The sequence below is a fragment of the Procambarus clarkii genome, chromosome 87 (assembly GCF_040958095.1).
Source record: "Procambarus clarkii isolate CNS0578487 chromosome 87, FALCON_Pclarkii_2.0, whole genome shotgun sequence".
Lineage (NCBI taxonomy): Eukaryota > Metazoa > Arthropoda > Malacostraca > Decapoda > Cambaridae > Procambarus > Procambarus clarkii.
Window position 1 is genome coordinate 19,067,873 of NC_091236.1, and position 11,124 is coordinate 19,078,996.

General features: G+C 39.2%; 1 protein-coding gene across 1 annotated transcript; it reads left to right on the forward strand.

The window, feature by feature from the left end:
- The first annotated feature begins 357 nt into the window (after positions 1–357).
- On the forward strand, positions 358–9,074 carry LOC138358860 (zinc finger protein 492-like). The gene is made up of 3 exons (XM_069317208.1): positions 358–649; positions 8,410–8,784; positions 8,953–9,074. Exons 1-3 carry the CDS (start codon positions 358–360, stop codon positions 9,072–9,074), a joined length of 789 nt encoding a protein of 262 aa, XP_069173309.1.
- Positions 9,075–11,124: the final 2,050 nt, after the last annotated feature.

The window sequence follows — 11,124 nt, forward strand, 5'->3', positions numbered from 1 at the left end:
TGGAAAAGATGATCAAAATATAGGTGATAAAGGCAGAAAACGAATATAAGCAAAAAACAAGAAGCAGGAAATAAAAGAATGTAACCAAAAACAAATATTAGAACGCTTGTAATTGAGGCGGGTGCCATTTTGTCAACAGCAGCCGCTGGCCAGTGTCCAGACAGGAGCTTAAAATCTAGACACAAACTGTACCTATCATTAAGAAGAAGTACCACCATTGACCGCCAAGTATTCACATCAAGTCTAACTCTAAGAAACAACACTCCAGCCTTGTCTAACCGTTAACATTGACGCTGGACCCTGACGACATCTGGAGGAAAAAACCTTCACACGCAAACTACACCTATCATAAAGAAGATGAAAACTCACCAGTGTCCAGAATGTGGGAAGGTATTCAGTCGGCTTGGAAGTGTGAAGACTCACATGTTAGTGCATTCAGGTCAGAAACCTCATGAGTACCTAGAGTGTGGGAAGAGATTCAGTGTGCTAGGAAATATGAAGATACACAGGATGGTGCATTCCGGTCATAAACCTCATGAATGTCCAGAGTGTGGAAAGAGATTCAGTCAACTTGGAAGTATGAAGACTCACATGTTAGTGCATTCTGGTCTTAAACCTCGCGAGTGTCCAGAGTGTGGGAAGAGATTCAGTCTATCCAGGAAGGGGACTGGTCAAGTCGTATATTGCAATTTCGGATACCGGGCAATAAATAACTTCGTTCACTGAGAAGTTTGTACATACAAACCATTCCGTTCGTATATGCGCTGGTTTGTGTTCGCTGTTGTTCTCGTCTGAATAAATACATGGCACTTGTTCATATAATTAGCGCTTCCATTATTAGAATTATTTATCCATTATTAGAATAACAAGGTGCAAACCATATCCCCTTACAGTTGAAATCTATTTATTTATATACAAGAAGGTACATTGGGTTGCGAGAGTACATAACATATATTAAGAGGTACATTGTAGCAAGATTTGAGATTAAAGGATTTAAGACTAACACCTTTAGAAACAAGGCGCCCCCGAAGGAGGCTATTATTTGTTATGCACCCCATACTCAACCAGTAAGTAGTGGAGCAAAACATAGATTACATGGTCATAAAGTCTTAATCAGACCAATTCAATTCAATTTCTTTCTTTATTATGCACCCCATACCCATCCCGTGGGCGGTGGTGTAAAGGACTACAGAGGCACATAATCGGTTCAGGAACTGAACCTTCTAGTTCGTTTAGCTAAGCAAATATCAATTTGTGACGCTAGTTACAAAATTATTAATATTATATATATACATGTACACACTCTCATACATACATGTACATATATATATATATATAAATATATATATATATATATATATATATATATATATATATATATATACGTATACATATATACATACACATATCTAATCACCTACACAAATACACACATCAATAATCTTTGTGTCACAAGTGATCAACAAGAGGCTCACAACAGTCACTATACAAGGCACTTTACATCTATGGTGAGTCACACAGTTACTAGTCTTGCTGCACACCCACCCAACTGGGCGGCAGCTTTACAGTCATGTGCATGCATTACCTACAGTAAGCAAATTTTGGATACTTCGCTAAGATTTCGAGCAGCACATCATTATGAATGAAGTACTTACACATTTCTTGGACACTATTGATGGTGTTATCTCTAAATTCCGCGATTTTTCACATTCCATTATATAATGACGCAAAGGATGCGAATAGTTCTGCTGACAGAGTTTACATTTAGTCAAATCTACATCAGCAGATGTTACAAACTCCCAGAGGTACTTGTAGCCGAGCCTAAGTCTAGCAGTGGTAACATCTAGAAGTCTGCTAACATTATTGGATGACCCATAGACGTGCGGTTCTTCCTGCATAATAGAATGATGATAGATGGAGTAACTGGTTTGAATTTCACTTTGCCTCAAGTCTCCGAAATTTAGTTGATGTTCCTGGGATATTGCTGCCCTCAGGCTGCTCAAAGGCAGTCCAAGTTTGTAATCAATTCCCTCTTTACGAGCAAAAGTCTTGGGCAACTCATCAGTTCTCAGTGGCTATTTTTACATTATCATTTACAACTAACTTAAGTTATATAACAAGCAGTAAACAGACTGCTGTTTTCTAATTCTAGTTCAGGCACTTCCTGGGATAAAACGCGAACATTCCTTGAGGAACTGTGGGGTGCTTATCTGTTTTTCCTCGTAACGGTCCCAAAGCTTCCACAAATGTTCCTGTTTCTCTTTATTGCCCTTGCGGCGACTGGACTTTAGCTTTTGATCAGAAACCAGTTGGTATTGCAAGGTTACCAGGGACGCCTCACGGTATAGTAAGGGGATTAAAATATATAAAGCCAAGTTGTCCCTCACTGCCCTTTGATTCAGACGCTAGTGCCATCCTTCTACGTCATTGTTGGTCCTCACCAGTCGTCTAAATGCACACCAGTTCCCCAATTCCCACACACTGTTGCACAGCCACGTATTTTTTTATGTAATGAGTTAATTGTGTCGTTAAGGGTGGACTGCTAGCCGACTTTTCTAATTCAGCAAACGCCTTACAATTATGTAGTACATACGTACCACATAAGTACGTGTGTGTTACACATGTACACACACACACACACCTTGTCAAGCACAAGACGAAGCTTGAAAAAGTTTAGTGGTATGCCAATAGGCTAGTCCCAGGACTAAGAGGCATGAGTTACGAGGACAGGCTGCGAGAAATGCACCTCATGACACTGGAAGACAGAAGAGTAAGGGGAGACATGATCACTACCTACAAAATTCTCAGAGCAATTGATAGGGTACATAAAGATAAACTGTTTAACACGGGTGGTAGGCGAACAAGGGGACACAGGTGGAAACTTAGTACCCAAATGAGCCACTGGGATGTTAGAAAGAACTTTTTCAGTGTCAGAGTAGTTAATAGATGGAATGCATTAGGCAGTGATGTGGTGAAGGCTGACTCCATACACAGTTTCAAATGCAGATATGATAGAGCCCAGTAGGCTCAGGAATCTGTACATCAGTGTATTGCCAGTTGAGAGGTGGGACCAAAGAGCCAGAGCTCAACCCCCCGCAACCACAACTAGGTGAGTATACACACAAACACACACACGTACACACACACACACACACACAAACATACACACACTAATGCCTCTATTCACCTTGCAGTAAATAGGAACCTGAAAGTCAGGAAGCTGCTAAAGGCTGCATCTTGGGGATGTGTGTGTGTTAGATAAAAATATATGTTGTTTAGATATGATGGAGGAAAAGAGGCCGAGAGTCGGTACATTAGACAACCGACGCTTAGAAAGGCGGGGTCCAAGAGCTAACAGCTAAATCTTGGAAATAATAAATTAAAATATTTAATACACCCACATACATGTTTCACATTATTTTGGCTTAGGGCACACTGAGGGCTGATGGCCCCGTCGACGGGGCAGGAAGTCGGTGGTTGATCAAAGGCCTCCCACATCCTCCACATACCTGAGGATTATTCCGGCTTAATTTTAAACGGAAGTAATACCTTGGCATTTACGGCTTCAGCGGGTGGGTGGGTCCGTGGGTTTATTACACTATGAGTGAAAACAATCGCCTATTCTCTATTTTATATTGCCGCTTGTAGAGCTAGAAGCTGTTGCCTCTTGTGTGCGTTGCACAAGGGGATTAATATCTGGATTAATATCTTTCAATATTTCCAGTATTTTTTAAGGTATCGCTTAAATACCGAAGATACTGCTATTGGACACCGCTTAATTGACAATGTCTCAACAACGCAGGCTAAAGATGTGCGTGGCTCCTGCTATTGCAATGCAGCTCATTTGTTTTTCAATGATGGGCCTTAGTTGCACCCTCTCTAACTTACCGTTCTAAATACCCCTTCTCCTTCTTCCGCAAACATTTCCCCTCATACATCTCCCCCCTTTCCTCCTGTCCCCCCTGTCCATCTTTGTCCCCCTGTCCATCTTTGTCCCCTGTCCCTCACTTTGTCCCCTTGCCCACATTTTCTGTCCTCTGTCCCAGATCCCTTTCCCCCTCTCTGTCCCCTGTCCCCCTCTCTGTCCCCTGTCCCCCTGTCCCCCCTTTCCATCTCTCTGTCCCCCTGTCCCTCTCTATCCCATTGTCCCTCTCTCTGTCCCCCCTGTCTCTCTCTGTCCCCCCTGTCTCTCTCTGTCCCCCTGTTCTTCTCTGTCCTCCTGTTCCTCTCTCTGTCCCCCTGTCACTCTCTGTCCCCCTGTTCCTCTATGTCCCCCTGTCCAGCTCTCTGTCCCCTGTACCTCTCTGTCCCCCTGCCCACTCTTTGTGCCCGCTGTCCATCATCTGTCCCCCTCCCTTTCCTCCAGTCCCCCTATCCATCTCTGTCCCCTTGTCCCTGTCTCTCTTCCCCTGTCCCTATCTCTGCCCCCTGTCCCTCTCTCTGTCACCCTTTCTGTCCCCCTGTCCGCTCTTTCTGTCCCTCTGTTCCTGTCCTTCTCTGTCTGTCCCTGTCCCTCCCTCTGTCCCCCTGCCCACTCTTTCTATCCCCTGTCTCTCCTCTGTCCCCTCTCTCTTGGTCTCCTGCCCACCTCTCCTCCCTCTGTCCCCCGGTCCCCCTCTCTGACCCTGTCCCTCTGTCTCTGTCCCTGTGTTCCTGTCCCTCTGTCTCTGTCCATGTCCCCCTCTCTGTCCCTGTCTCCCTCCCTGTCCCACTGCTCCCCCTCTGTTCCCCCGTCCCTCCTCTGGCCCTGTCCGTCTGTCCCTGTCCCTCTGCTCCTCTCCCTGTCCCTCTGTCTCTGCCTCTCCTCGTTTCTGACATTCTCTGTGTCAGCCTATCTCTCTGTCTCTTTCCTCGCTCTATCTCTGTCATTCTCTCACTGACTTTGCATATCCTTATCTATACGTCTCTGTGTCTAACATTCTCTCCCTGACTCTGTCTATATCTATTTCTCTGTCTCGATCTTCATCTCTTTCTCTCTCTCTCTCTCTCTCTCTCTCTCTCTCTCTCTCTCTCTCTCTCTCTCTCTCTCTCTCTCTCTCTCTCTCTCTCTCTCTCTCTCTCTCTCTCTCTCCCTCTCTCTCTCTCCTTACATACATACATACATACATACATACATACATACATACATACATACATACATACATACATTTATTTAACACATGTGGTACACGCACAAGGGGACACAGGTGGAAGCTGAGTACCCAAATGAGCCACAGAGAGATTATAGAAAGAACTTTTCAGTGTCAGAGTAGTTAATAAATGGAATTCATTAGGCAGTAATGTGGTGGAGGCTGATTCCATACACAGTTTCAAGTGTAGATATGACAGAGCCCAGTAGGCTCAGGAATCTGTACATCAGTTGATTGACGGTTGAGAGGCGGGACCAAAGAGCCAAAGTTCAACCCTTGCAACCACAACTAGGTTAGTACATACATACATACATAAGATATAAAACATTGGAGGATTCCCAGGTAGAACAATCAACCACAATGCCCATTACCCCTTTACCCTGATGTCCTTAACTACACAACTATACAAGAGTCATTAACACGTGTAATGGCTGATCCCCCATCACGATAGCATAAAGACCAATTGCTTGACCCGCAGTCCGTCTTGCTCCTCAAATAATTTTCGAGTTAACATGGAAACGTCTCTCGAGTTTATCTTTCTAATGTTGTTTTCCCATCTTTCATTTTATCAGCTTAGTTCCTTTATTATGCCCCAATTACTCATCCCTTGAGCGGTAGTTAAACTGAACCCAAATTTAAAAAAAGTTCCTTTTGTTAAGCAAGCTACAGTCTTGATAAGTCAGATATATTGTTTGTTAACACATTTCTCAACAATGAACAGTCAGTTTTATCAAGCTAACATATCCTAACACAATGAGTGAGAGTATTAACTGGTCTAATTATTTTATTAGACCAGTATATATTATTAGATTATACTGGTATAATTATATATATATATATATATATATATATATATATATATATATATATATATATATATATATATATATATATATATATATATGTATATATATACATATATATAATGTATATATATATACATATATATATATATATTGGTGTATACTGGCAGCAGGTTTTCTTTCAAACATGTTTCATTGAATATGACCGCATATTCTGTATTTATTATTTTCTGGTTTAGGGCTTCTATCCCTCTAACTATTTTCTTAGCATCAGGGCTTAATTGAAATAGGAGTTCTCCAAAACTCATTTTCGTACTTTTAAGGTGAAGAAAAGAAGTGATTTACTATAGAGTGTATTACACTTATTTGTATAATTTGCACGACGTTTCGAACCTCCATGGTTCATTCTCAAGTGAACAGATCTTACAATACTAGTTGATTTTATACCCGCATTAGGTCAGGTGATAATACAATGAAGGTGAAAACATGGGGGGATACATAAGGGATAAACATAGGGGCTGCAGAAGGCTTATTGGCCCATACGAGGCATCTCCTATCTAAACACAAAGATTAATCCAGTGTAATTGGCCTGTTATGTTGGACATTGTCTTCTGTGTTGGCATCGATATGTTCTTGTCTTGTCCTTACTCTCATGGTGGGTAGAGTAAATAGTTCCATGATTTGGGTGTTCATGGTAGGTCGCTCTATTCTTATGTGAATTGCCTCAAGAATTTGTAATCTTCTTGAATCTTGGGTTTTGTCTATTATGCAAGTATTCTTGTTCAACATTTCTCTTGTTAGAGTAATGTCATGGGCTTGTCTCATGTGATTCCTAGGGGCACCAGATTGAAGATGGCATGTCAAACGCCTCGTCAGCTTGGTCGACGTCATACCTATGTACTTACATTGAAGGTTACATCCTTCGTGGGGGCAAGTGTACATGTATACAACGCTTGACTGCTGTAGAGGGTTCTCCGTCGGCTTCGGGCTGTTTTTGATAAGGAGTTCGGAAGTCTTCTTGGTTTTGTAGAATATTATCAGGTAATATTCTACTGATAATATTCTACATGCGGGTATAAAATCAACTAGTATTGTAAGATCTGTTCACTTGAGAATGAACCATGGAGGTTCGAAACGTCGTGCAAATTATACAAATAAGTGTAATACACTCTATAGTAAATCACTTCTTTTCTTCACCTTAAAAGTACGAAAATGAGTTTTGGAGAACTCCTATTTCAATTAAGCCCTGATGCTAAGAAAATAGTTAGAGGGATAGAAGCCCTAAACCAGAAAATAATAAATACAGAATATGCGGTCATATTCAATGAAATATATATATATATATATATATATATATATATATATATATATATATATATATATATATATATATATATATATATATATATATATATATATATATATATATATATATATATATATATATATATGTATGTATGAGTGTACGTGTGTGTACATGTGTATACAACATTAATAATTTTGTAACTAGCGTCAAACATTGTTATTTGCTTAGCTAAACGAACTAGAGGGTTCAGGTCCTGAACCGATTATGTGCCTCTGTAATCCTTTACACCACGGCCCACGGGATGGGTATGGGGTGCATAATAAAGAAAGAAATAGAAGGAATTGAAATTGCATAATACGGTTATTGACATTCAATAATAGTAAGATAAAGCAATGAGGACCAAATGGGAGACCAGTGATCAGATGAATATTACAGACTCAAGGGTAGCCTTCTCTTCTTGTATATAAATGAAAAAATAAATTCGTTTGTTTAATTCTAATGCGTGTAGGCGAGAACAGTTGTGAACGCCAGCTAGCGCACAAGTACATGAGCGCCCAAAATACGTTTACACAAAAGACATGTACAGACAGGCGTGTGGCTTCTGACTTCTTTTTTATTGATTAATATTAAATATTAGGCGCTTACCTATAATAGTTATCATTTTATACAAGTATAACTCACACATAATAAATATAAAAGGAGTTTATCTAAAAACTGACAGAAGTGTTGTGTTTCGTGCGTTGTATCGTGTTTGTGGGCATTCGGGTGTGTTGTGTTTACGCTGGCGAGCGGCGTCCTTACCAACTCCGGATTTTGTCTATTACATCACTAAACTTCATTTAATAACTATATGCCTGTTAAATAGAAGATTTTAATTGTTAATAGCATTATATTGTCGTTTTAATGTGGAACACGTACACATATGCGAAACATCGAAAGCTGGTGTCCGAAGTGGTAAAAATATTAGTGTGCGATGTTGTCAATGTACGGAGTGTCTTGTATCCACCTGGAAGTATGAAGACTCACATGTTAGTGCATTCTGGTCATAGACCTCGTGCGTGACCAGAGTGTGGGAAGAGATTCAGACGTCTTGGAGATTTGAAGAAACACAGAATGTTGCATACGAATGAAAGACGTTTTGAATGAGCAGAATGTGGCAAAAAATTTGCAGAACGTGGAAATATAATATGTCACATGTTAGTGCATTCAGGTCTCAAACCGAATGAGTGTCCAGAGTGTGGGAAGAGTTTCAGTCAACTTGGAAGTATGAAGAGACACAGGATGGTGCATTCAGGTCACAAACCTTACGAGTGTCCAGAGTGTGGGAAGGGATTCAGTCAACTTGGAAGTTTGAACCGACACAGAATGGTGCATTCTGGTCATAAACCTTACGAGTGTCCAGAGTGTGGGAAGAGATTCAGTCAACTCGGAAGTTTGAAGCGACACAGTATGGTGCATTCGGGTCATAAACTTCATGAGTGTCCAGAGTGTGGAAAGAGATTCAATCAACTTGGAAGTATGAAGACTCACATGTTAGTGCATTCAGGTTATAAACTTTATGGGTGTCCAGAGTGTGAGAAGAGATTCAGGTGTCTTGCAGATATGAAGAGGCATAGGTTGGTGCATACGGATGAAAAACGTTTTGAATGTGCCGAGTGTGGCAAAAAATTTAGAGAACGTGGAAATTTAATATGTCACATGTTAGTGCATTCAGGTTACAAACCTCATGCGTGTCCTGAGTGTGGGAAGAGATTCAATCGTCTGGGATATATGAAGAAACACAGGCTAATACATTCAGGTGCTAAGCTAAACACTTTCAGTGTGGGAGATGATTGAGAAAATGTTGAACTATAATGAGACACATGTTAGTACACTAACTTAAATATAATATACATTTAATTACATTTAATATAATATAATTTAACGTAATCTATGTCCTCTAATTACTCAACACAAAGCTCAACACATTGATTTTTTTTAGAACAATATCAAACTCTGGACACAGACAGCACTCGGTACCCTTCCTTAAATCTAATAATATGTTAGATATTAGGTCACTGCACATCCTCTCATGTGTACTCTATATATTTAAAACTCAGAACTGTAATGTCAATACTGACCTTCAATGCTTCCTAGAAGATTGTAACAGAACTCATGGGCACCTCACTAGAAACAAATACCTCTTTGATATTCCAAGAGTTCACCTTAACCAAACTAGAAATGCTTCACAAATCAAGGGACCCAGAATGTGTAATGACCTTCCCATTCAAGTCAAAGGCTGTACCTCTCTCAACCAGTTTAAGAGAAAACTAAGTTCTACCTAATAAACTCCATGTAACCTACCTCACCCCCTTAATGTCAACCTGTCCTGCTATTTTCAAACAATACTGTTGACCAAGTTGTAAAATTTCTGACTTTTGCAATGTTCCCCCCACCCTTTTTTTTCTTTTTTCTACACAATTTATACTTAAATCTCAATTAGTATTAAGCTTTAGTCTAAGTGTTTTCCCCACACCTTGCCCGAAATGCTATGTGTATTAGTGGCTTGAGTTATTGTATGTACTAGCTTTATCCATAAATCCAACATTATGTTTGTAACGCATCTCCTATTTATGTAATTTTACCCGAATAAACCTCTTGATTTAACTTTTTTATTTTGAATATATTATACAGTTTGGAAATTTAGCTTCATTGTGCTATCACACAGTTGGATGTTCTTCAGAGTTTGTAATGTGTATATTTTTGAGAATTACGCTTCACTATGACAGGTAAAGATCTAAAGGTATTGTATTATTTTGTTCATTAATGAAAGATGCTCTTCAGAAACCATGCCAGAACTTGAGAAGCTGTCAATGTAGAAGTTAGGTACTCCTCGTAGACCAAGCAAGAGCTAAATAAGCTGTCACTGTAGACAAACTCAAAATTGCTTATAAGTAAAGAAATATTTATTTCTTTTTGTAAAGGTTAAACCAAATTTTAAATGTGTTTTTTGTTTATACAGTATTTCAATAACAAAAGTGTTTTTTTATATTTGTTCTCTTTAGAAATTAATTTAAAATGTAATATATATTTTATTTGTTAATTTATATACAAGAAGGTAAACTGGGTTTATGAGAGAACATAGCATTGATGATTTTAAATTCTTGTAAAGCCACTGACACGCATAGCGTTTAGGGTAATTTTAATTTATATAGTCACTGTACTGTTTGGACATTATTGTTGTGATATTATTTAGTATTGGAGCTGGTGAAGAACATAGTTTAAGACATGTTCAAGATGAGTCTTTTTTTTTATTGGTAGAAGAAATGTATATTAATCAAGGAATTACCTTATCACATTCCTGTGCAAGAGTTTATAGTAAACAGCCTGGCTTTGATAACCGAGTCAAAAACTTATATTTCTCTTGCCTAACTATCAGTTACACTATAATTGTCTGCTGATTTCATCAGCCTGTCAATTATTTGACAGGCTAATATAACTGACTGGCAGTTATATTAGCATGACTGTTCATTATTCAGTATTAGCATCACTGGCAGTTACATTATCCTTACTGGCAATCAAACTAATATTTTATGTCAGTTATATCATAGATATATTTATTTCTGGTGGGATGCTCAAGGGTACTGTTACATCAATCAAGGAAGAGTTTTAGATCAGTATAAGTATTGAGAACTGATCAGTATTAGCATTTTGGAATAAGGTTTTGAACATCTAAATAGCACAAGAGAATATGTGTGGAGTGAGTAATGTTTAGCATATTTAGGGATTTAAACAGAGGATCTGTGTGTTTTATAAAGACAGAGTTTGTTATAGTTCTGATAGAAGTTTTTTGCTAGGTGATGATGGGCTTGAAGTAATTTGCAGTGGTTGAACCCTATGCACAGGT

Coding starts and splice junctions, on each gene's coding strand:
- LOC138358860 (XM_069317208.1), top strand. CDS start 358: ATGAAAACTCACCAGTGTCCAGAATGTGGGAAGGTATTCAGTCGGCTT. Junction 650..8,409: donor AGAGTGTGGGAAGAGATTCA/GTCTATCCAGGA, acceptor AAAAATTTGCAG/AACGTGGAAATATAATATGT. Junction 8,785..8,952: donor TCACATGTTAGTGCATTCAG/GTTATAAACTTT, acceptor TAGTGCATTCAG/GTTACAAACCTCATGCGTGT.